General features: G+C 41.9%; 1 protein-coding gene across 1 annotated transcript in view; it reads right to left on the bottom strand.

Annotated features, from left to right (window-relative positions):
* EFHB (EF-hand domain family member B) overlaps positions 1-26944 on the bottom strand; it is a 56333-nt gene that overhangs the window by 23034 nt on the left and 6355 nt on the right. Inside the window, exons 2-7 of the mRNA XM_075828616.1 lie at positions 10390-10452; positions 9458-9601; positions 9039-9219; positions 7628-7738; positions 5008-5137; positions 4534-4617 (exon numbers count right to left, since the gene is read on the bottom strand). Of these exons, the coding sequence (XP_075684731.1) occupies positions 4534-4617; positions 5008-5137; positions 7628-7738; positions 9039-9219; positions 9458-9601; positions 10390-10452 (713 nt within the window). The remainder of the gene's footprint in view (positions 1-4533; positions 4618-5007; positions 5138-7627; positions 7739-9038; positions 9220-9457; positions 9602-10389; positions 10453-26944) is intronic.

Here is a 26944-nt window from a genome sequence, read left to right as displayed (position 1 = left end):
CCCTGAGTTCTCTGCACCTCCACTTTTGTCCTTTAAACGATCGAGGAACCTGAAGGATAGGTTAGTAAAGGCTGATGTTGGTACGAATAAAAAATCAACACAGACGTTTTTTGGAAGGCAGAGATTGGGGTGTTTCCCCTGCCTTAATTGCGTAAATTGTAAATATTTGGTCAAAGGAGAAATCTTTATTCACCCTGTAACTAAAGTAGAATTCAGAATTAAACACTTTCTTACCTGTACATCTGATTGGGTCGTTTACATGATACAATGTCCGTGTAATCTTTTGTATATAGGAGAAACCACTCTTGATTGTAAAACACGCATAAATAATCATAGGTTCACCATACGCAATAAAAGGATGGATTTGCCGGTATCCAAGCATTTTATTGAAGCGGGACATACTGAAAAGGATTTGCGTTTCAGAATTATAGATCATATTCCCAGACCTAGACGAGGGGGGGATAGAGTATCTTTTCTGAAAAAACGCGAGCTAGAGTGGATATATAGGCTAAACACACTACGTCCCTATGGACTGAATGCTGATTTTAAATTGAGTGGTATAGGATGAGAGACGGTCTGCCTATTTGCCCTGCTTTGTATTCTCCATTTCAAGCTGAAATATATATTAGACAGAATGTATACATTATTCTGTTTTAATTAATGATCTATCTTTTATGTTCTTTGTTTATTGCAGATCAACTGTGAAAACTCACCTAGCACGGATCCCCTCATTAGAATACCATGCGTACGACTAGAAGAATCGAGTAAATTGATCGTTAGTCCACTATCTATTCCAAATAATAATGTGATGATTATTCTTGATAGAACAGCTTTGAATTATAATTGAACCGTAAAATTTAACACAGAGTTTGAGTCTGGTATGGGACAAGAGTCCTGCTTCCAATCCCCATTTCTGAGAAGTTATCGAGGCTCTTTGTGGAACTACACAGGCACGATCTGTGTATAACGGATCAGGCTGTGTGTTATGTACCACCAAGGGTGTAGAATCTCCGTTTCTATTGGGGACTGTCACCGCTGGTTGAGCCTCTAAACTAACCCAGAGGGTAGAAGCAATATATAAATTTGACTCACAATGTGTTGTTCCTGAAAGGGACACAAGGGGTTATTCAATTACATACGTAATTCATTGATCTGAGCATGCGCGAGATGCGTTCCATGTACGAGTGCGTGTCATGACTCAGGCTGGAATGTTATGAATGGTCACATGGTTAACCTGCTCCCGGAAGTTACCGAGACAACGAAACAGCATGGAGGAAGTGAGGGGATCCGCTAGAGGGTGAGCTCAATAATATTGATTAAAGCATTTTTTAATAATCATGTATGCTATGCACCTGCACTTTATGAATAGTCACTTATTCAATTAGATCTTATTTAGATCTTTTTACACATTATGGGTGTTATGCCCTCATAATAACTATGATACACAACGATTACTAGAATCACATGGAAAAGCACTGTTACTATTTTTATTATAAATCTTTGCTGGAAACAGAGAACTGTACAATACTGTGTTTATTGTATTTTTTATTGTTTAATTATGCTCTTTGACAAATCATGTATTTAAATGTGCACTGTTCACTGAAATGTACTGCTTGAGAAAGGCCCCATGGAGCAGGGCTGAAACGTCGCATTAAAGTGATCCTATTTTTTCACATATACCGGAGTGCTGTCTCGTATTTTGGAGGTTATATATATATATATATATATATATATATATATACAGGGTGGGCCATTTATATGGATACACCTAAATAAAATGGGAATGGTTGGTGATATTAACTTCCTGTTTTTGGCACATTAGTATATGGGAGGGGAAAATTTTTCAAGCTGGGTGTTGACCATGGCGGCCATTTTGAAGTCGGCCATTTTGTATCCAACTTTAGTTTTTTCAATGGGAAGAGGGTCATGTGACACATCAAACTTATCGAGAATTTCACAAGAAAAACAATGGTGTGCTTGGTTTTAACATTACTTTATTCTTTCATGAGTTATTTACAAGTTTCTGACCACTTATAAAATGTGTTCAAAGTGCTGCCCATTGTGTTGGATTGTCAATGCAACCCTCTTCTCCCACTCTTCACACACTGATAGCAACACCGCAGAAGAAATGCTAGCACAGGCTTCCAGTATCCGTAGTTTCAGTTGCTGCAAATCTCGTATCTTCACAGCATAGACAATTGCCTTCAGATGACCCCAAAGATAAAAGTCTAAGGGGGTCAGATCGGGAGGCATTTCTTCTGCGGTGTTGCTATCAGTGTGCGGAGTGGGAGAAGAGGGCAGCACTTTGAACACATTTTATAAGTGGTCAGAAACTTGTAAATAACTCATGAAAGAATAAAGTAACGTAAAAACCAAGCACACCATTGTTTTTCTTGTGAAATTCTCGATAAGTTTGATGTGTCACATGACCCTCTTCCCATTGAAAAAATTAAAGTTGGATACAAAATGGCCGACTTCAAAATGGCCGCCATGGTCAACACCCAGCTTGAAAAGTTTCCCCCCTCCCATATACTAATGTGCCACACACAGGAAGTTAATATCACCAACCATTCCCATTTTATTTAGGTGTATCCATATAAATGGCCCACCCTGTATATAAATATATGGTATCGCTACGATTGTAACGTCCGAAACAATAACGTTCACACATTAATTAAATCTCATGGCAAAAAAAACAGAAGCAAGCATAGGGGGATTTTTAATTTTAATTTTAATTTTTTTATTTTAATGTACTGGCACATATCTATATATCAGTAAATTAGCCTGTTTACTGATAGTAATCAGGCAGTTGTTAGGACAGACCTAAGTTGCCCTAACAACAGGAAATATGGTCAGACAGCCCTGGGGTCCTTGAATGGATCCTAGGCTGTCTGCCCATACAAGGTATGTCCCTCAATTGTGTCACAGGGTTTCTTTTTTTTCCCTTTGAATACTGTGATCAGTTTTGATTGCGGCATTTAAGGGACTAACGGCGGAGATCAGAGGTTTCTTTGATCTCCGCAATTAAAGCAGGGCTGCAGCCATTGCCCCTCTCCTGATCGTATGCTTACTATGATGCAGCAACGTTCAGCAGCTCATGACGAGTATAGACGTCCAGCGTCGTTAACTGGTTAAACACTTACCAGGAAGAAAAAAAAAACATTTTATGGAAAAAAAATGGTTCTATTTTATTTACGCTTTACTCTTTTATTAAAAAACAATAATAATTTGTGTGCCATTCTTTTGTCCAAAATAGCATTTTAAAAAGCTCAAGTTTTTTAGTAAAATGGTACACGCATTTTTTTTCTTTGGTGTTTCTGGTGCCATTTTTTGCAAATAGTGTTTTACTACCTGTGGTTTTTTTTAGGTGGCGATTTTCACATTGCAAATCATAGGGTGTTTTAGATTTCTACATCTTGCTGCAGCATTTTTTTGCTGCTAACAACGAGGCAAAAGGCGCCATGAAAAATTTGGGTTTTTTCCAAAAGTGACTGTTGTGTGTGAATCCACCCTAAACTTAAAGGCTATGTACACCTTTGAGGGCATTTTTTTAAATAAATAGATCAGTTAGTATGATTAGTGTAAGGGCTCATTCAGACGAACGTGAATAACGTTCGTGTGCTGCGCATGGAAATCACGCGCAGCACACGGACCCATTGATTTCAATGGGGCTGTTCACACATGGAGGATTTTTCAGGCAGTTGAGAGTCCGCTGTGTGAAACTCACTGCATGTCCTATATTGGTGCATTTTCACGCATGTACGCGCCCATTGAAGTCAATGGGTGCGTGAAAACAACGCACCGCACACGGATGCGCATCCATGTGCAGTGCGTGATTTGCGCATCAATTCAATGGAAAAGAATTTAAAAAAAAAATGTGCTTTGCTAGTGCGTGAATAATGTATGCTACTCGTAAAGCATACAGATGCATAACGCAACACACACGGACCAGATTCACACGCGTTCTTCACGCGCGTGAATCTGATACGCTCGTGTGAATGTAGCCTAACTTTGTAAATAGTTTTTATTAAAAATTCATTTTACTTTTGGAGATACAGCTGCTCTGTATTCTCTATACAGAGCAGCTGTATCGTTCACTTTACACTGAATCCATCAGTCCCGCGGACCAGATGGGTTCAGTGTCGGCGGGTCCTGCGTGACTGACATGCAGGATCCACCTGTAATCGATCACATCTAAGTAGAGCAGTGTACTGTCGGATCTATATCAGAAGCAGCAGCCTAGCCAGCTATGTACATGAGCTGACGACTAAACAGCAACAAAATGGAAGACATTTTTTAATAAACACTCATTTAGAAAACTGCTAAATTTTGCATTTAGGAAGCAAATGAACAATAAAGAAAACTCAATCGAAAAGTGTATTTTAAGAGTCTCTAGAACAAGGTTTCTCAAATTCTGTCCTCAAGAAACCCCAACAGGCCATGTTTGAAATATTTTTTTTCTGTTCTAATTACTTAAAGAAATGCAATATTAGGGACATGTGTAGGATGATTCTGAAGGTTGATGGTACTTACGGGTCCAGAACCTTCCCAAGTTGATGCTGTGAGCGTTCTCGGAAATTATCAACTCTTTTCGAAACGATGTTAGCTGCTTCATTCCTAAAACATAGACATTTTTAAGTCATTATATTTCTAATCCATCATTATGCTGCTCTGTGTCAACGAGTTCCCAAAAGAAAAAAATAGAAAATTAAAGCATCTTATCGTTATATTTTCTAACTGCAGAACCCTTGAAGCAATAAGAGCCTAACAAAGAACTCCAAGAATAAGAATGGAAACATTTTTGGTGCAATTTCTTAATAAGTGAAGATTACTCAATATGTTTAGCAGCTATAGTGCACAAGGTAACCATCAAGTAAATGACAGTTCAGTTTACCAGCCTGTTCAAAATGTTTACATGAAATGGATTGTGCCTACATATTTTAATGATTTTCTCATAAAATGAAGACCAAAAACACATACATTTAAGTTCAGTGATGGAGAACCTACATTTTCATTTCCTGAAGCCACCTTAAGCTTCGTGCAACATTTCTGCCATCATTAAAGTGAGGTGTCTCAATTCCAAAACGGTTGTCCTTTTTATATTTTGTCCAGTCATATTTTCTATTTCTTATTTCACCTAGGACATAAGGATCCACATTAATATCTTAGTACAGGACTTAGGAAACCAATCAAAAAGTAGCAACTCAGTCAGTTTTTGCCCGTGGCACTCAATGGGCCTGCAAAAAACTCTGTGTGAACAGGGCCTCAGAATATTCACCTAATGTCTCAAGTTCTGGTCAACTTACATGCCCCATCACCCGGTTCCTCTTAGGCGTTATTCCTGCAATTGTGCAGGTCCGGCCAAAAAAAAAAAATAAGCATACTAGAAGCCAATGGACTTTGCAGGACCCTGAAGAGTTGTTTTTTTTCTAAAGCAGCCTTTATCTATTGTCTTCTTCACCTATTGGCACGACAGCACTCGGTCTTTGAGTGGTCTGAACTGTGGTCTGAATAGATTTATTTCATTATTTTTATTTTTGCTCTAGTCTGGGGTCTGAATTTTGGGATGTGTTCTGGATTTATTATGGGTCTGGTTTGGGGTCTGTATTTATTTTAAGGTGTGGTCTGTATTTATTTAGTGGTCTTGTCTGAGATCTTAATTTATTTCGAGGTCTGTATTTATTTAAGGGTCTGGTCTGAGGTGTGAATTTAGTTAGGGGTACGGTCTGAGGTCTGAAATATTTTTGGGGTCTGGGTTCTAAATTAATTTTAGTGTCTGATCTGGGATTTGATGCCCCCGTTTGTGATTTTTTTCACCCCTCTAGATTTCAATCCTGAATCGTCCCCTGGGTGCAGCACATCACAGCAGAGGGACAACTAGCCAGCAGAGCCTGCAAAGAAGAGCACGCCAGAGAGCAAGCCTGACAAGAGTGACTCCTCCTCAGCCTTCAGCCTCCACATCTTAATAGAAAAGAAGCGGAGGAGGAGGATGGACCGTGGCTGCTGGCACTGGCAGCAGCCACGGCAGCCGAATTAGACATAGAGCGACTGGGAAACAGTAGGGTATTAAAGGAAGGCGGCAGCAACAGGCAGACAAGCAGCTCAGGGACCCCCTCCCCCCCCTGTCCTTCTCCTACTTTCATCTATGGGTGTGCCCCTGCTAGGAATATCTCCTTCTCACATTAGGTGGATGTTTTGAGAAGACAATCCACAGAATTCCGGAAGGTGGTAAATAACAGCAATATTTATACACTCCTTTTACAACAATATTTTAAATTAATCAAATTGAAGAATATTTGTTGTGTGTGATCGAACAGGGAAATGTAATACTTAAATCGGGTGACAACCGCTGCCGGTAATTTAATACAGTATGTTTAATAATAATTTTTTTATTCACTTTTTTAAGAGATGTCAAAGTAGAAACATTCTGTACAATTAGCAAAATTGGGGTCGGTAACAAATTCGAATCTAGTACATTGGTAAAGATTACAATTTTAAGTGAAAATAAAAGTACATTATAGTGTAGTATAGGAAATCAGCAATGTGTGCATAGAAGGTAAGCGAAGAAAGATTTTGGGTTATATTGCTACCAAAAGTAAAATGACCATAGGGTAATCGAAAACCCAGACTAGAGTTATGAAGTTTTACACCTTAACGTGTAAGTGCCCAAACAAAGTGAGTTGAGAGCAATGTAAAGGCATCATCACAGCATGAGACACAGAGTTGGGAACATAAAGTCGGCCTTTAATATATGAAGCAACATAATGGAGGGGAATTGAAGAAGGAGACAAGAGCAAAAAAAAAAATTGTGGTATAGAAATTAGAAAGCAACGTGGTGTAGTCAATCACACAACTGGAGTCCCTGTAGCAGATTCAGGTACCTCATGACTGCGGATAGCTCCACATACATAAGAGGGTGTCAGGCCATCTTAGATCCCAGTGAGCCTAGCTGGCAAAGAACAGATGAATAAAGATCCTTCAGGGTAGGTCCTTCAGGTGCTGCTGGTGATCCATATGAGCAGATAAGGGACCTATCATACATGCGTATCATACATAGCGCTAGTAACACCCCTGGATCCTGAGCACTCGAACAAGAGCCCCAGACAGGAAGGCATCTCCTCCATCAGCCATCTTAGGTGAGCAGGACAGTGGCAATCTGGAAGCTTCTAGGTAACGGTAAGTTGCAGGGAGTCTTGAACAGACCTCCAATATCGGATAGCTGCTTGGAGGAAAGGTTGGAGCCGAGAGGGTTAGGGGATCAGCTGGATTCTGGCTCTCTGCAGAGAGCCGATCCATCTAGTCATAGCATAGAGAACGGCGTGAAGAAGAAGGTTTCCACAGGCCCAAACAGGTAGCAAAGGATTTCCAGTCCCACTGTAGCTGTTGCCCGAATGCATGAACCGCGCTTTGAGCCTAGCCCTCTTGAGAGAAAGATGAAGCAGTCTTGTAAAGTGTCTTATAGCAGAAAAAGTTAGATTTATATCCAGTAAAGCATTTGGTGAGCAGGAGCAAGTTAAGAACATGTCTCGTCTCCCGGTATTTGTAATAATTATAGAACAGAAATTAAACATGCTGCAAGTTCTGTGTTCTATTCAAGTCATAGCTGTAAAATATATAATTCACTCACCAATGTTATAATCATTATGCGTAACCACATAAAGATCATGTCCTTTGCGTGATTCTTCCTCTATTTCTTGAGAGCATTTAGAAGGATTAATAAGAACACCTGCTGATAAACCTTAGTGCAAAACAAGGGAGAGATTTTCTATAATTAATTTAGATTTTATTACCATTAGACTACAAAGGAGGGGGAGGGTTAAATAAGTAGAACACATTAATCCGGGCTTTATAATTACATCACTAAAACAGCAACACATTGAGTTTCTAATCTTGAAAATAATAAAAAATATACTTCTTTTACTTATTTTACCTATACAATTTATTCCACTCCCTTTCCTTCAGGACAGACTGCAATGTGGACAACGTCCTGTCTCAACATAAAGGTAAGTGATGTGTGTGTATATGTGTACTGGCTACAGAGTGTGTGAATATACTGGGTGGAATTTATAACTTAAAACTGGAATAGAAAAGATGCAAACGTATCGCCGACTGTCTGTGAGCCACTGAATGAAATCTATGCCAGCCAGAAGCTAGAGCAGATTTACGCTGGTTTCTGTCGTAAATTATAGTAAATATGGCAGGCCACACCTCTTCTGCTACGCTCCGCCCACTCTTGAAAAATGTCCAGAGCGGTGGAAACAACCCAAAAGTTGAAATTTGTTCAAATTTTGGGCAGTTTGAAATTGCCCCCTTTAAGCATTCACATATTATATCTACGGTCGCAAGAAAAAGTAAAGTGAATCCTTTGGAATTACCTGGATTTCATTATTGATTAATAATAAAGTGTGGTCTGATTATAGATCATCTAACATCATCTAACTAAACTAATAACACACAAACAGTTGTACTATTCATGTCTTTTATTAAGCACATTGAGTAAACATCCACAGTGCAGGGAGAAAAAGTAAGTGCACCCTTAAATTTAACAACCTGTAGTAACCAGCAGTGACCTCCAGTAAACATTCCTGTAGTTGCAAATGAGATTTGCACAACGTGGAGAAGGAATTTTGGGCCATTCCACATTAGTCCGCATTTTATTAGTAATCAATGCAAAAATCCAGGTAATTACAAAGGGTTCACTTAATTTTCCTTGCAACTGCATATATAAACTGTAGAATGCTGTTCAATGGTCCATACATCCTCATCAGTTATTTCTTATAAAAGTTCTATATCTAAGTGTTTTCTAGTTTTAAAGTATTTTTCTTCGTATTTGTGTTGTTTATACAACTAGAAGAACTTTAACTAGAATATTTTTGACTGTTTTTAGAACTTCACTGATTACAACTTATATCCTAGGCAAAAGAGCTGTGAATTGTCTCACATCATCCACAAGAGAAACATAACATAATTAGAAACAAATAAAACACAGGATATAATCTTCCCTAAAAAAAAATAATAATAATAAAACCGTTACTAACTGCGTTGATATTTTCGCCCAAATGTAGTGTCATTGAAGTTGATATTAGCTGGAAACGCCACTGCTTGATCGTAAGATTTCCCAAGAGGATTCCGCCTAGTACTCAAATATAGTGATTCTTTCTTCTCCAATAATTTTTGGTGAAACAGTGTATTTAATGGTCTGTTTATTAATGAACCAGCCTAAATTGTGAAAATGTTTTAAAAAATAAAATATCTTATTACAATGCTATATGAACAATGACAATTACAACATGCAAAATTCACAGTTTAAGATTAAAATTACATTTTATGTACAATCAAATCCTTGTGTATGACAAAAAAGTCTAAAGAAAATGTGTAAAATACACAAACTATGATTTCATTTTACTGTACAAATATATACACAGTATGTTCATATACTATTAAGATATCAACTTACACTTAATGAAGGACGGGTGCTCACACCGTGTACAATATAGTTTTCCTTTTTAGGGTCATTGGCTTTTCCGTAGAAAACAGTTCGCACACCTGGATTGGGGCGCCTTGAATTAAGAAACTTTTGTACAGCAGGAGGAGTAGTAGGCTGTAAAGAAATTAAACAAATATTTAACGATATGATGTAGTAAAAACAAAGCCATGTTTAAATGACAATAACAACAAAATCAAGAAAAACATCAAAATGTCATTAGAGGTTATGTACAACTTTGCACACTTTTTATTAGTGAAAAATATCTTACCATTTGTGTCTATATCTACTATGCAGATCTATGCATTTCCACGGTAACAGACTACAAACAAATTCTGCATAGTCTGATCTTGTAGTCATTCTCTTCTTGCGAACTTACATTTGCTAGCAGGGCTGATTCTAACATTTCTGCTGCCTGAAGCAAAAATTTAAATCAGTTTCCATCAGTGTTATAGCGTTTGAATGGAGCGGCAGGGCGCAACCTCGACCACCGCTCAATTCAACTCCTCCTGGCTGCGGGCTTGCGGCTGGGGAACACGGCACAGCGTTTCTGACGATCAGCAGGGGGTCCAAGAGATCAGACCCACACCGATCTATTAGTTATCACCTATCCAGTGGATAGGTGATAACATGTAGTAACCGGAACACCCCTTGAAGTAATTTTATATCTATATCTTAATTGTTTACGCATGCATAGCAGATTGTCTGTACAAGCAACTGTGCCTGGTACTACAACTCAGTCACATTCAGTTCCATTCAAGAAAATGAGAGGAGCTGCAGTACCAGACACAGCCGACCCTGTGGATAAGCCACTGTGCCTGTGTAAGCAATGTAGGTTAGTGGCGCTAATGATGATAGGCCTTACTGTTTAAATAGGAAAATTCCAGTTGATGATTTTTTCTTACCCTGCGGTGCATTTCAGCCAGACAGCTTGCGGCTCTCTCTCCAGTGGGGAATAGCTTTCCAGCCTACAACAGCAAGACCAAAGTTTATATACAGTATTTAGGTATGAAAAGGTAACATTTTAAATTATCTTACTGTATGGATAGAGTTTGCAGAATACTAAAGTCTCATATATTATAAGTTGTTGTCGTGGTTAGTTTACTTGACATTGTATTGTGTGTACAGGAGGGTTTTTTAACCCCTTGCAACTGCAGCCAATTTGCAATTTCCTGACAGAGCCACATCTTTAAAATTTTACTTTATGTGGTAACAACTTTGGAATGATTTTACTTATCCAAGCGATTCGGAGAATGTTTTCTCGGGACACATTCTACTTTATGTTAGTGGTAAAATTTGGTTTATACAATCATTGCTTATTTGTGAAAAACACCAACATTTGTAGAAAATTGTGAAATATTAGCATACCACACAAAATAGTTACTAATTACCATTTCCCATATGTCTGTATGACTGTAGTTTTTGAAAACATATTATTTTAGACCGTTAGGAGGCTTACAAGTTTTGCAGTCATTTTTCACATTTTCAAAAATAATTTTCATAGCCTTTTATTTTAGGGACCAATTTAGCTCTGAAGTGGCTTTGAGGGGTCCATATGTTAGAAACCTCATATCAATTATGCCATTTTAAAAATTGCACCCTTTAAAGTATTCAAAACAGCATTTTGCAAGTTTCTTAACCCTGTAAGCATTTCATAGGAATTAGAGCAATGTGAAGGTGAAATTTGAAAATGTAATTTTCTTACAAATATTCAATTTTAATCCAACACAGCAAGCGTTAACAGAAAAACGCAACTCAATATTTATTACCCTAATTCTGCCGTTTTTAAAAATATCCTATATGTGGCCCTAGTGTGCTACTCGACTGAAAACACGGACCTCAGAAACGAAGGAGCACTTTGTGGGTTTTTGAGTCCATTTTTAAGAATATTTTCCTGGCACCACTATAGGTCTGCAGAGGCCTTGAGGTGCCAAAACATAAGAAACACCCCGATAAAGCCATATTTTAGAAAATACACCCACCAAGGAATTCATCGATGGGTATAGTGAGCATTTTGACCCCACTGATGTTATAGATTTTAATAGAATTGGGCTGTAAAAACAACAAATTAAATTTTTTCCAATAAGATGTCGTTTTAGCACAAAAGTTTTCATTTCCACAAGAAATAAAGGAGAAACTGCACCCAACATTTGTAAAGAGATTTTTCCCAAGTATGGAAATACCACATATGTGGTCATAAACTGCTATTTGGACACACGTCATGGCTCAGAAGGGAAGACACGGTATTTGGCTTTTGCTGGATTGGTTTTTCGTCACCAAGTCACATTTGCAGAGCCCCTGAGGTGCTAGTACAGTGGAAACCCCTGAGAAGTGACTCCATTTGGAAAACGACACCACTTGAGGAATTCATCCTGGTGTATAGGTATAGAACCCCACAGTTTTTTTGCTGAATTTATTAGAATTGGGCCGTGAAAATAAAAAATTATGGTTTTTCCAATAAAATGCAGTTTTAGATAAAAAAAATTCAGTTCCACAAGAAATAAGAGAGAAAAAGCACCCCGACATTTGTAAAGCAATTTGTCTTATGTACGGGAATACCCCATAGGTGGTCATAAACTGCTATTTTGACACACGGCAGGGCTCAGAATGGAAGGAAGGGCATTTGGCTTTTGGAGCGCAGATTTTGTATTTGTTTCTGGGCGCCATGTTACATTTGCAGAGTCCCTGAGGTACCAGAACAGTGGAAACCCTTAAGTGACTCCATTTTAGAAACTACACCCCTCAAGGAATTCACCTAGGGTGGTTATGAGCATGTTGACTTCACAGGTGCTTTCTAGAAATTAGCGCGCAGTGAATGTTGCAGAAAAAAAAAATGGCAATTTTTCCATGCATATGCCATTTCAGTGAAAACTACAGTATTTTTCGGACTATAAGACGCACTTTTTAGCAAGAATCAATCTTGATAAAAAATCCCTGCGTTTTATAGTCGGCAGTCAAGGGGCCCAGCTGTGCCAGACCCCCGACCGTGTCCTTAATAACGCCTCTTGCCAACCATCGACGCGCCAAGCACATCATGGTGTGGGTGGGGGTGATGTTTGTAGCAGGTTCACGCGCTGAGCCTGCTCGATATACTGCAGGTGTCATCTGTATTTCATAGCTGACATGCTGCTCTAATGGCCAGGAACAGTGATCGCGTTGTTCCTGGCTATTTAACTAGTTAAATGCCGTGGTCAATAGCGACCGCGGCATTTAAACTGTTAGGAGGGGGACGGCCCCCTCCAACAGCCCAATGCCCCCCCCCGCAACTGGGGGGGGCACTGATGGTTGTCATGGCAGCCCAGGTGCCTAATGAAGGCCCTCAAGTCTGCCTTCTGACTGCCTCTGCTAAGCCATGTCTCCAGCAGGGATTAGCAGAAGCCTGTAAAAATGAAAATGCTCTACAGCAGAAGAATCGGATAAATTCATCCAACTGGAAGAGTTGGGTGGTTGATCCTTCTTTTTTCTTAGGGACTTTAGGGAATTCCTAACTTCAGCCCTCACTATATCCTTAATTATTGATTCTTGTAGATTCCATAGTCTTTTTTTTTAGGAAACGTTTTTCCCTTTAAGATTACCATGACTACTAGTCTATCTTCTGGGCGGTTCTGGTTTTAGTTGTTGAGCCTATTCCACTTCTCTGTCTTTCTTCCTATCAGATTGAAGGGTGGAGTATTTAAATCTGGGTTGGTTCTGTTTTCTTTGCTTGTGATTTTCCTTTTTTCCATGTGTTTGATCAAGATACTGACTATACCCTGTACCTTTGACTATATACACTTTTTGGAACTTGACCTCGGCTTGTCTCTGGATTACCCTTTGCTTACTGATTTTGGCTTTCTGGTCTCAGCATGTTTTGACCTCTGCAATCCCTGATATCCACTAGCTTTGTGATTTGGACTTTTACCCTTGGGCTGTCTTATCATCTGCTCTGGTATTGCCTGCATTGCATCTCTTATCCAACACCAAACTCTGTTAAAACAACCTGGGTTCTATGCTACAAAGTCGAACCTGCCTTGCAGTGGGCTCTGGCAAAAGCCATAGAGTAGCCTTAGATTCTGCTGATCAGAGTTATGACGAATTTGGGGTTGCAGATTTATTTGAACACTCATTTCTGATCGTCTCCAGCAGCCTTTGGGGAATCGCTCACATAGAAATTCCATAAACTTCCACCCTGGGAATTGCTCAGCTGGGGATTCCATAACACTTATTGTAGGAGGCTGCTAATTTCTTATTACAAACAGCACATTCTTTATTATGAGTTTTATCCAGTTTCTTCCTGGGACCTTCCCTGGCCTAAACATATGTGCAAGAGAAGGGGACAATATTAGCAAAAAAAAGGCCTAAATAGGCTGGGGAGGCCCTGTGCTTTGGACACTGAAGCCCCTCCTCCCCGCTAGGGCTGCCGGAACCACCACTTCCTGAAACGGAGGGAGCGTCACTCCGCCAGAAGTGTTGCGATGCCTGCGAACGGAAGTCAGAGTGCGCCGGAAGCCGCCAAACACCGGGACATGCGTACCAGCTCCACCCAGGGAACTGAGCATGACCCAGTGAGAACCGCTCTCACTCAGAGGAAGATCTCACACCATTGGACATAAACCACCTCCAAGGAGGGAAGTGATGGTCCGAGGGAGGAGGGAGTAACCATCCCCAGAGTTAAGATTGCTCCCTCCAGAGGAGACTTACACCTTACAGAGCATTCCTAGGGAGAAAAGGTAAGAACCTGATAGGGGTGCTTTTTCCAACAGCACAATCCCATCCGGAGGACAGGAAACCTGACTGGGTGTGTCGAGAGGAGTGTCCCTTTTTATATAATCAGGCTGCCTGTCCAACGCATGTGATGTCTCTCCAGGGGTCATAGGTGAAAGGGTAAAAGAGTAATTCCTGAATTCACAGCTGCGTCAGAGGTTTCACTAGGGGCTTCCATCACATATTCTGTTGTTTCTGACAGACGAAATAGTTCAGCATGCCACGCTGTTATGTCTGGCAAAATGACAGAAATCATGAGTGAGACCCGACCCATCGCCTGTTTCCATCATGTAACGGATACCAAGCTTCTGATATTCTTGATGTTCTGCTCCTATGATGGAGCAGAACAATGGAACCCAGAACGCAGATGTGAATAGAGCCTTAACACAAATCAAGAGAAGCTAAAAATTAACACATCTGTACTTAAAAACTAAATAAATACAGTAATAGAATTCTTGAACACGACTGAGGTCATGAAAGTAAAACAAACTAGTGCAACATATAAACTGACACTTACTTTTTTACGTTATTATATAATATAAAGGGTCCATTTTTAAACATCGAAATGAAGAAAAGACACTGGTAGTTGGCGGGCACTAGAACATCATACATGCAAAATTGCCACCGGCAAAGAACCCTATTTCCCAACTATCACTAAATGATTGTTGTTAACTTTATTAAGCTACATGAGCAAAAAGACGAACCACAAATATGTTTAAAAATAAACATGCATGCTGATGGAGGAGTAGTACCATAGGACAATGCCTATGTAGTATGTGGTACACAGTGCTAATGATGGCCGGCAGCTGCAGAACGCCAAGCCAAATCAACAGTGAAATGATAAGATCCAGCAACAAAACACGTTGTTTAAAAATTACTCAGAGCCCCCCCCCCCCCCCACCCCGACATGTTTAGTTACACATGTAGCGTCCTCAGGGGCACTGGGGCTATTGACGGCGCGCCATTTGCTCATGTAGCTTAATAAACTTAATAACAATTTAGTGACAGTTGGGAAATAGGGTTCTTTGCCGGTGGCAATTTTGTATATATCATATTTAAACATCAGTTCAAAGTTGTCATAACAAGTATGAGACTATTGTAGATCCAATGTTTCAGAACTGATAAATGTAACAAAGATGCCTTAAAAAGTAAAGCATGCCTTTCATTTTCCCTTTGTTTCCTCTGCGGTTATGTATACTTTACAGTGGTTACGTATAAAAGATTTTTCAGACTGCATAGTATTTGCCGGAGGCGTACAGTACAACTCAAAATAGTAACAATGTATGAATGATTCATCAATTAAAGTGTAACAGAGAAAGTGACCGCTGATGGGTGACATTTATCAACCTTATCTCTTTCGCTCAGTCTGCAGCAGGGACTACGTTTCCAGAGTAATTTGCTCCTTTTGTGGTTCTTGCTTTGTTCTCATGCTGAGGGCAATGTCTTGTTGCTTCAGTTTCATTAAAACAAAACCATGCGCTTTCAAATAAAAGTATATATACAGGCACGATCTGCACCAGTAGCGATTTGGGTAATGGGAGTATATTAGGGAAAGCAAACACATTTTCACACAGGGCATGCAGTGCTTTAACATCCTAATATATACAGATCTTTGTAGACCTTTTTTTATTGCAATGTACGCATATTGTGTAAAAAAAAAAAATTTCAAAAACATTTCAAATAGGTTTTTATTAAAAATGTTGAAGATTTTTCACATACATTGAGCACTGCTTTGTCCCATTCACAGTGAAATCCATCAGTGTAGTGCACTGACGGCTCCCTCTTCAGCTCATCTCTCTCCTCTTCTGAGCTCTCACAAATGGTAATTTAAGCTGAATTCCAAACAAATTCAGTCTACCTTTCATTACAAATATTATTTAGCTTTAAAATTGATATTCTAATTCATTGAGAAGGACTAGTATTAGTACATCATCAGAAAGTTAATTTCAGTAATTCACTGGCACTGCTGAGGTGTTATGGAGGCCCAGGTTGCTTGGATAGTGGCCTTCAACTCTTCTGCATTGTTGGGTCTGGTGTCTCTCATCTTCCTCCTGACAATACCCCATACATTCTCTACAGGGTTTAGGTCAGGCAAGTTTGCTGGCCAATCAAGCACAGTGATACTGTGGTTATTAAACCAGGTATTGGTACTTTTGGCAGTGTGGGCAGGTGCCAAGTCCTGCTGGAAAATGAAATCAGCATCACCATAAAGCTGGTCAGCAGAGGGAAGCATGAAATGCTCTAAAATTTCCTGGTAGACGGCTGCATTGACTCTGGACTTGATATAAAAACAAGTATGTAGGATATTAATTTCAAGCCAGCTGGGGACGCTTAGGGAGGGAGGAGGGGCTGTTGTACACATGTCTTGCATTTGACACTTAACATAATGCTACATACACTCTTCTTTGCTAAAATGCAAATGTTTACCCTATTAAACAGTATAAATTAGAAATTATCTTATTTGATGATATTCTAATTCATTGAGAAGGACTAGTATATTGTTGTATAGGTCAGAGATCTGTTTTCTCCATACGTAGTTAAAAATCCCACACTCCTACCATACAGCCTGCTTTCTTTTAGGGTAAAGCCCAACAGAGCAGTATTGATTATAGTATCGAAGGACAGCTGCACCCGCAGCCTGTTTGGCGCAATTGTCAAATTGCTCGCTAATGGCCAGGTGTTGCTGCGGATAAAATGTCTGTTTACCTCTACGTAATGCTACAAAGGGTGCATCTATTAACCTGTTGCGGATGCTTGACGTCTATGCTCGTCATGAGCAGCTGGACATTGCCTCACCATGACAAGCATAGATGCTGATCGCGCGGGCACAGCAAGTGGACAGCGATATGGACAGGGATGTCTAGGGCTTCCCCAGAGTTGGACAGTGATGTCAGAAGAACAGCTGCAGTCCCAGTAGGAGCGCTAGTAGTGCTCTGCCCGGGACTCCAGCTCTGAGGTTGCCCCTGACATGTCTGTCCATATATGAACAGTGATGTCAGGATCAGAGCTGGAATCCCAGGCAGAGTGCTAGAAGCGGATCTGCTACGGGATTCAAGTTCTGGGCAAGCCCCCGACATCACTGTCCATATATGGACTCTGATGTCAGTTGATTTCCCAGAGTTCCGTAGCAGAGCCTATACTTGTGCTCCGCTATTGGAAATCTGCTCTGGGGCAGCATCTACAGAGGTCACTGTGGCAGCATCTACAGAGGGCACTGTGGCAGTATCTACAGAGGGCACTGTGGCAGTATCTACAGAGGGCACTGTGGCAGTATCTACAGAGGGCACTGTGGCAGTATCTACAGAGGGCTCTGTGGCAGTATCTACAGAGGGCTCTGTGGCAGTATCTACAGAGGGCTCTGTGGCGGTATCTATAGAGGGCTCTGTGACGGTATCTATAGAGGGCTCTGTGGCACGATCTCAAAAGGGGTTGCCTAATCTTGAGATTTGTGTGTCTGCCAATGTAGTATTGTTATAGTAGTGTAGTATTGTTATGGTAATGTAGTATTATAGTAATGTAGTATTGTTATAGTAATGTAGTAGTATTATAGTAATGTAGTGTTATAGTAATGTAGTATAGTTATAGTAATGTAGTATTATTATAGTAATGTAGTATCGTTATAGTAGTGTAGTATTGTTATAGTAATGTAGTATTGTTATAGTAATGTAGTATTGTTATAGTAATGTAGTAATGTTATAGTAATTTCGTATTATTATAGTAATGTAGCATTATAGTAATGTAGTATTATAGTAATGTAGTATTATTATAGTAGTTCAAATAACTAATTGCTTAACAATAATTTTGTAATTTATCAAATTTGAAAGTAAAGCGGCCAGTCAACTTCACATTTTTTTCTATATGTGGCCCACTTACACGTTCGAGTTTGAGACCCCTGATCTAGATGGTTCAGAGAGTAAAATTTTCCTACTTGCTTGTTGTCTCCGGTGGCAAAAAGATCCATCAGAGGAAGACCCCATTTGGAGACAATCTGCAGAAAACTATCCCTGTTCAAGCACCACTCGCCTTGTGTGATTCTGACTCTGCTAAGGAAGTCTGCAACATAATTGTCTGAATAAATTCTGACATCCTTTTCCTGTAACAGGGTACTTGCAGCTAGGAGACCCTTCTTTATGGCAATCAGTTCCTTGAGATTAGAGGAGGAAGAGCTGGTCAAAAGATCCCATCTTCCCTGCCAGAGATCCCCCCCACAAGTGGGCCATTCAACCACATGGACTTGCGTCTGTGGTGAGGCTGACCAGGTTGTGAACTGACCAAGGCATCCCGGACTGGAGATTCTCTACCTTTGTCCACCACAGAAGAGAGTCTCACTTCTGAATAAAGGTGAAATTTGGTGTCCAAAGAAAGCGATTAACCATCCCAAAGGCTAAGAATCTCCCCCTGAAGTGGCCTTGAGTGATGCTGAGCCCACCTTATTGCTGGGATAGCTGAGGTCTGGTGGGAAATAAGGGAACACTGGTGGGAAATAAAGAGATCCATTACCCTGTTCCTTAGGGATAGGACTTCCTGAGGGGGGAGAAAGCACTTCTGACAAGTGGAGTCTAGTTGAATTCCCAAAAGAAAAACTTGACTTTGGAGGGGCTAGAGCTGATTTTTCCCTGTTTATATTCCACCCCAGGTCCCTGATGGTAGAGGAGAGGAGTTGACAGTGGTTGGCCAAAGATTGGTGACAGAACGAAAATCAGTAGAAAGTCATCTAGTTAGGGTACTAGAAGTAGCCCCTGGATTCTGACCAAGACCGCTATTTCTGAAATTACCTTTGTGAAAGATCTCAGGGCCTGAGAGACCTCAAAGGGAAGAGCCTTGTACTGGAAATGGAGAAGGCTTCCGTTTATCCAGATAGCCAGCCTTAAAAACCTCTTGGAGGACGCATGCATTGGTATATGGTAATACACATCCTCTAGGTCTAATGTGGCCATTACATAATGGGGAAACAACAGACTGATAGTTAAGGCAATAGTTTCCATTCTTAATCTTTTGTATGTTAAAAACTTGTTCAGGGACCTGAGGTTGATAATAACCCTGAACTTACAATTGGGTTTCATTACTAGAAATAGGGGAAAGTAAAAACCCCTTCCAATCATTGCCGGGGAAACAGGGACTAGCTCCCCCTTCTGAATCAAGGATTGGATTTCCTCTAGTAAGGCCTGTCTCTTGAAAATATCCCTTGGATTTTTTGTCGTGATACATTTTCCCCGGGGGAGAGAGAAACTCTACTCTGAAAACCCTCTCTTATACTCGCTAGTACTCAGGAGTTGGTTGAGATGTTTCCCCAGGCTTAAGAAAAAAAAAGGGCATCCCCCCCCCCCCAAACTGGAGGCCCGACGTCATTGATGGCTGGTTTTATTTTTTTATCCTGCTTGGAAAAAAATAAAACTTTTACCCTTTTTATTAAAGGGAACATTCCTTTCCCCTCAGGGTCTGGATATATTATTTCGAGGAAAAAAAACCTGATTCCAATGGGGGGGGGGAACCCCTTTTTTCTACCGGATGCCTTATCTAATATATCATCCAAACAGGAGCCAAAAAATAGATCTCCTTCACAAGGAATCCCACACAGCCTATTTTTGGATCCCTGATCTCCCATCTTCCATGATTTAACTCATGGAGCTCTGCGGGCAGAGTCAGACAAAGCCGCAGCCCTAGCTGATAATATTACTGCATCATCCGATACATCTGTCAAAAAGTCTGCAGCCTTTGCAAAGGGGGTCTTATCTATTAGGTGTATCTCTAACTGCCCCAAACAGACCTTCATAGACCTAGCCACACAAGTAGCAGCAATGATTGGTCTAAGGCTACCTGCTGCAGATTCCCAGGACCTCCTAAGGTATGTATCTGCTTTTCTATCCATGGGATCCCCTAAACTCCCCAAATCTTCAAAGGGGAGGGCCCCTTTTCTCGACACTTTAGCTACTGGAGCGTCTAGGGGCCTTATCCCAAGTAGCCGAGTCCTTTTCAAAGGGATATTTCCTTTTTATGGAGGAAGGAATGAAGAACTTCCTGTCAGGATTCTTTCCATTCTCTGTAAATGAGGGCTTTCACATTCAGATGTACTAGAAATAACCTCTTCTGTCTAGGAACGAATCCATCAAACATTAAATATGTCACGTATCTAGATGATTCTTTGACATCCTCTAACCTCATTGTTGTCCATAACTGCTTTTAGAAAATGTTCGATATTGTAACGTCCGTGGTCGCTGACCACGAACTCCTTCGATCCAGTCGACGCCCTTCTCTCCAGAGATGTCTGCACATATGGCCGTCTTGTTCCACAGTGACCACCAGGGTGCGCTCGCGAGCTCAGTCCAGACTTAAAGGGGTTTTGCAGGAATACATTTTATTTCAATTTTAACTTAATTAGACATATTTAATAACATTTCTAACATAGTGTCGTTACCTGTGCCAGCGTTACCCTGTTCTGATCTGCGGTGACCGCACCCAGGGTAAATTTTTTATTTCCTGTGACGTAGCGTGTCTTTGCTCAGCCAGCACTTCTGGCTGAGAAAGGCACGGAGCGTCATCAACTAGATTTACAGGCAGTGGGCAGGGCGGATGTTTCATGAGCTCTTCAGAGCTCCGCCTCCTCTGGTCCTGCTGCCTGTAAACCTAGTTGATGACGCGCCGTGTCTTTAAACAGCAGGAAGTGCAGGCTGAGCAAAGACATGGAGCGTCATCAATCATAGTACACGCCCCCTCCTCCTCCTGTCTCATCGTCCACGCCTCCTCCTTCTTCATGCTTGGAGCTCTCACACTGAAGTGCATGCGAGAAGGAGGAGCGGAATCCCTAATCCCCGGCCACAGCGTTGCCGAAGCTGTGCCCCGGGATTCCACTCCAGGAGAAGTCCCTCACTTCACTGTCCATATATGGACAGTGAAGTCAGGGACTGCTCCTAAAGCGGAATCCCCGGCAACAGCAGTCGACGATGTGGCCAGGGATTCTGCTCCAGGAGAAGTCCCTGCCTTCACTGTCCATATATGGACACAGTGACATTTGGGACTTCTGAAGCAGAATCCCCACAGCTGTGGCCGGGGATTCCGATCCAGGAGAAGTCCCTTACTTCACTGTCCATATATGGACACAGTGACGTCAGGGACTTCTGAAGCGGAATCCCCACCGCTGTGGCCGGGATTCCACTCCAGGAGAAGTCTCTGCCTTCACTATACATATATGGACACAGAGACATCAGGGAATCCTGAAGGGAATCCCCACCGCTGTGGCCGGGGATTCCAAGCCAGTAGAAGTCCCTCACTTCACTGTCCATATATAGACAGTGAAGTGTGGGACTTCTGGAGCCATCCCCTACAGGGGGGGTGACTATGTAAAAGGGGGCTGTGTGGCATTACCTACAGGGGGGCCGTGAGGCATTACCTACCGTGGGGCCATGTGGTATTACCTACAGGGGGGCCGTGTGGCATTGCTTGCAGTGGGGCCATGTGGCATTACCTACAGGAGGGCCGTGTGGCATTAACTACAGGGGGGCTGTGTGGCATTGCTTACAGGAGGGCTGTGTGGCATTGCTTCACTGTAAGACCCTGTTCACACTGAGTTTTTTGCAGGCAGAAAATTCTGCAGATTTTGATATGCCTGCACGCCGTTTGCCACGTTTTTCACAGCGTTTTTTGCCTGCGGCCATTGAGCGCCGCGGGCAAAAACGCAGCGAAAACCGCTTTCTCTGACTCCCATTGATGTCAATGGGAGGTCAGAGGAGTAAACGCCCGAAGATAGGGCATGTCGCTTCTTTTTCCCGCGAGCCGGTTTTACCGCTCGCTGGAAAAACGCCTCCGCCTCCCATTGAAATCAATGGGAGGCATTTTCGGCATGTTTTTTTTACACGTTTTGAAGCGGAAACCGTGTCGGAAAACGCGCCAAAAAATGTCCGAAAACGCCTCCTATTGATTTCAATGGGAGGCGGAAGCGTTTTTTTCCGGCAAAACCGGTTCGCGAGAAAAAGAAGCGACATGCCCCATCTTCGGGCGTTTACATCTCTGACCTCCCATTGACATTAATGAAAAACAGAGAAAGCGTTTTTCGCTGCGGCGTTCAATGACCGCGGACAAAAAAACGCGGCAAGCGGCGTGCAGGCTGGTAAAAATCTGCCTCAAAATTCAAGACAGAATTTTGAGGCTGAATTTTCTGCCATCAAAAAACTCAGTGTGAACAGGGCCTAATACAGGATTTCTTGGAACGTGCTGACTGGACTGTGTGTACCAAGATGTCTGATATAGGTGGAGTGGGCATACTTACATTGATCAGGATGTAAAAGGGGCGGGGGAGGGAGATGGGTGCCTGTACTTAGATCAGGGATAGATGGAGGCACAAAGGATAATGATGATTATTAGTGTGTGACACAGGGTGCAGGGAGGGAGCTGCCTCGAATTAGAGCAGGGAAGGACCTGTGAACGTAGAGGGGCGTGGCAGTATGCAAATATCTGAGATGCTTTGGAGGAAGGGGGATGCAAGCTGACTCCTCAGATGCAGCAAGGGATCATGGGTATGGTGGGTTACAGGACAGGAAACATCCAGGACCAGAAGCAAGGGATGTAAACAAACAGAAAGGGAAGCAGTGACGATGGAGATCAAACAGAAACTGGTTAGAAGTTTAATAGGGGGTATAAGGGAAGGCAAACCAAGGCTGGGGGACACTTTTTCGAAAAAAAAAATTCCTGGACAACCCCTTTAAGAAGCCAGAGCGCACACATGTGGGAGATTGAGCTGATTGCTCCCAGAGAACCCTGGGCTATGAGGGTTCCAGCCCCATCCTCCCATGCCTGAGCGTTGTTGTCGTATCCTAAGTTTGTCTTGCAAATGGTCTCCTAGTGTTTCCTGCTCCCAGTGTTCCCTGTTCCTGTATCCTGTAACCTGTATACGGATCTAGTGCCGTGCTGAGCTGTAGCCATGCTGTGCTGTATACCACGCCTGTCCTGCTACTCCACGCATGATGTCTACCTGCTGCCTAGTCCCAGCCAAGCCTGCCTTGCTACTGTCCGAGCTGCCACATGTACCCTATATGAACTATAGACTCTGACCTGTGCCATGTTGGCCAGCTGCCATACCGCCTAGGCGGTACGGCCCAGTGGGTCCACGAACCCTACGTGACAGGTATCTTCTGCCTGAAAAGAGGTACTACCAGACTGTTCTTCATTAGACGAGTCTGATTCAGAGACTACTTTGCCCTCATCTGAAGCTGAGCCATCAGCACTAAAGGGAGCAGAGTGTGCACCCGAGGCAGTAGCCTGAGAACTCTTCTTTTTAAAAGCTTCCAATGAGGAAGCCACTTCATCCTTCACAATTTGTTTAATACTGTCTAATAAAGGAGGTGGCTGCTCAGCAATGACCCTATCCAGGCAGACTTGACAAAGAGGTTTAGCGTAAGAGGATGATAAAGACTTTTTACAGATTCCACAAGTCCTGGCTTTACTAGAGCTGGAGCTGCACTTTTGACCACTTTAGTAGTCTATAAAAACCAAGGCATAGTGAAAAAATATTAAGATAATGGAAAAAGCATCTTACCAAATGTTCAGTGGATCCCATCATCCCACAGGACAAATACCGGACTCGGAGGCCTGGGGTCTTCTGATTGGTCAGCGCTTCTTGAATGAACATCACCAGCACCACGCATGGTGTTCAGGTCTCTGGTTTTACAGCTCACAGTAATTATAGGTTGAAACCCTAGTTTTTGCAAAGGACCTGCAGGAGCTGGCTGCCTCCCTGCTGCCTATTTATATAGCGCCCAGCAGTGCTGTGATTCCTCCCACCTGTTACTGTTGCACTTCATACGCCACCGGTAGTGACTTCAGCCAACCGGAAGTGCCGTCACGCAAACCAGAAATTCCTGAGACACATCCCAGACACTGTCCAAGAAGGGAAGGGTCGTCGGACAAGCACACTGCCCGACCTAGCCGCAGCAGACATGAATAGACAGAAGGCAGCACACTGAAGGCAAATTCATTCCAGCTTCCAGTCCTCAGCCCCAGGCATGAAGAAAAAATAAAAAAATTAGATACATATCTCCAATGGGAGCAGAAGCTCCCCAGGACAAACTATCCGGTGGACAGGAAACCTGAAACTGAGGTGTGGAGGAGGTGTGAACCTTTTTATCTCCTGAGGTATCCTGTCCTGGGATGGGTGGTATCCTCGCATGCGTGCTGTCACGGGTGATGGAAAAAGTGTTTTCCCCAAATTGTTCCAACAAAGTTGGAAGAATACACCGTGTTCCAAATTATTATGCACATTGGATTTAAGTGTCATAAACATTTAATTATTAGTTTTTCAATTAAACTCATGGATGGTATTGTGTCTTAGGGCTCTTTAGATCATTGTAATCAATCTCAGACACCTGTGATAATTAGTTTGCCAGGTGTGCCCAATCAAAGGAAAACTACTTAAGAAGGACGTTCCACATTATTAAGCAGGCCACAGGTTCCAAGCAATATGGGAAAGAAAAAGGATCTCTCTGCTGCCGAAAAGCATGAAATAGTGCAATACCTAGGACAAGGTATGAAAACATTGGATATTTCAAGAAAACGTAAGCGTGATCATCGTACTGTGAAAAGATTTGTGGCTGATTCAGAGCACAGACGGGTTCGTTCAGATAAAGGCATAATGAGGAAGGTTTCTGCCAGATAAATTAATAGGATTAGGAGAGCAGCTGCTAAAATGCCACTGCAAAGCAGCAAACAGGTATTTGAATCCGCTGGTGCCTCTGGAGTCCCGCGAACCTCAAGGTGTAGGATCCTTCAGAGGTTTGAAAGTGTGCATAAAGCTATTATTCGGCCACCCCTAAACAATGCTCACAAGCAGAAATGGTTGCAGTGGGCTCAGAAATACATGAAGACTAATTTTCAAACCGTGTTGTTTACTGATGCCGTGCAACCCTGGATGGTCCAGATGGATGGAGTAGTAGATGGTTGGTGAATGGCCACCATGTCCCAACAAGGCTGCGACGTCAGCAAGGAGGTGGCGGAGTCATGTTTTGGGCTGGAATCATGGGGAGAGAGCTGGTAGGCCCCTTTAGGGACCCTGACGGTGTGAAAATGACCTCTGCAAAGTGCGTAGAGTTTATGACTGACCACTTTCTTCCGTGGTACAAAAAGAACAACCGTGCCTTCCGTAGCAAAATTATCTTCATGCATGACAATGCACCATCTCATGCTGCAAAGTATACCTCTGTGTCATTGGCTGCTATGGGCATAAAAGGAGAGAAAGTCATGGTGTGGCCCCCATGTTCCCCTGGCCTCAACCCTATTGAGAACCTTTGGAGCATCCTCAAGCAAAATATCTATGAGGGTGGGAGGCAGTTCACATCAAAACAGAAGCTCTGGGAGGCTATTCTGACATCCTGCAAAGATATTCAAGCAAAAACTGTCCAAATACTCACAAATTCAATGGATGCAAGAATTGTGAAGGTGATATCAAAGAAGGGGTCCTATGTTAACATGTAACTTGGCCTGTTAAGTTTTTTTTGATTGTAAGAGCTTTTGATTTCTGTAAATATGACCTCCTGATGCTGCAAACTCAACAAATTACCATTTTAGTTCTCTTTACAACCTTTAAAATGTTTTGATCTCTGTTGTGCATAATAATTTGAAACCGTGCATTTTGAGCTTTTTACTTTCTAAAAAAAAAATCTGTTATGATTAGGAGATTTGTTCAATAAAATTCGCATTATACTCCAACAGTTGATGGCTTGAAGATTATACTGACTGTCATTTGCATCGATTATTTAGGAAAATCAGCGAAAATTAACATTTGCATATTAATTTGGAATGCAATTGTCCAAAATGTCTTGGTATGCTAAAGCATTAAGATTTGTCTTCCCTGGAACTAAGGGGCCTAGGCCAACCCCTGAAAAACTACCCCATAGCATTATCCTTCCTCCAAACTTTACAGTTGGCACAATGCAGTAAGGCGGGTAATGTTTTCCTGGCATTCGCCAAACCCAGACTCGTCCATCAGACTGCCAGATAAAGAAACGTGATTCATTACACCAAAGAACACGTTTCCACTGCTCCAGAGTGCAGCGGCGGCGTGTTTTACACCACTTCATCCAACATTTGGCATTGTGCTTGGTGATGTAAGGCTTGTATGAAACTGCTCGGCAATGGAAACCCATGCCATGAAGCTCCCGGCGCACAGTTTTGTGCTAATGTAAATGCCAGAGGAGGTTTGGAACCCTGCAGTTATTGAGTCAGCAAAACGTTGGTTACTTTTATGCACTATGTGCCTCAACACTCAGCGACCCCGCTCTGTAACTTTACATAGTCTGTCACTTCGTGGCTGTGGTTAGTAAATGCTTCTACTCTATAATAACACCACAGTTAAGCGTGGAATATCTAGGAGAGAAGAAATTTCACGAACTGAGCTCTTTAGAATGACACATTCTCTCACAAATGTTTATAAAGGCAGACTAAATGGCTAGGTGCTGGATTTTATACACCTGTGGCAATATGACTGAATGAAACATCTGAATTCAATTATTAAGAGATATGTCCCAATACTTTTGTCCATAAAGTGTATGATTCTACAGACACACACAATACACATATTCCCTTGAGTGACACAGAGCTGACTCTAGTCATAGACCTTTCCCCACCATCCTTCATTTACGGGTACCAGGAAGTAGCCCATCCTAATTTTGCTATATGTTGACTGGTAACAGTCAGGGAAACTGGTTCCACCAACTATTGTCATGGTTTAGG

The sequence above is a fragment of the Rhinoderma darwinii genome, chromosome 5 (assembly GCF_050947455.1).
Source record: "Rhinoderma darwinii isolate aRhiDar2 chromosome 5, aRhiDar2.hap1, whole genome shotgun sequence".
Taxonomy (NCBI): Eukaryota; Metazoa; Chordata; class Amphibia; order Anura; family Rhinodermatidae; genus Rhinoderma; species Rhinoderma darwinii.
The sequence above is the reverse complement of the archived record's forward strand: the minus strand, read 5'-3'. Positions and strand labels throughout refer to the sequence as shown.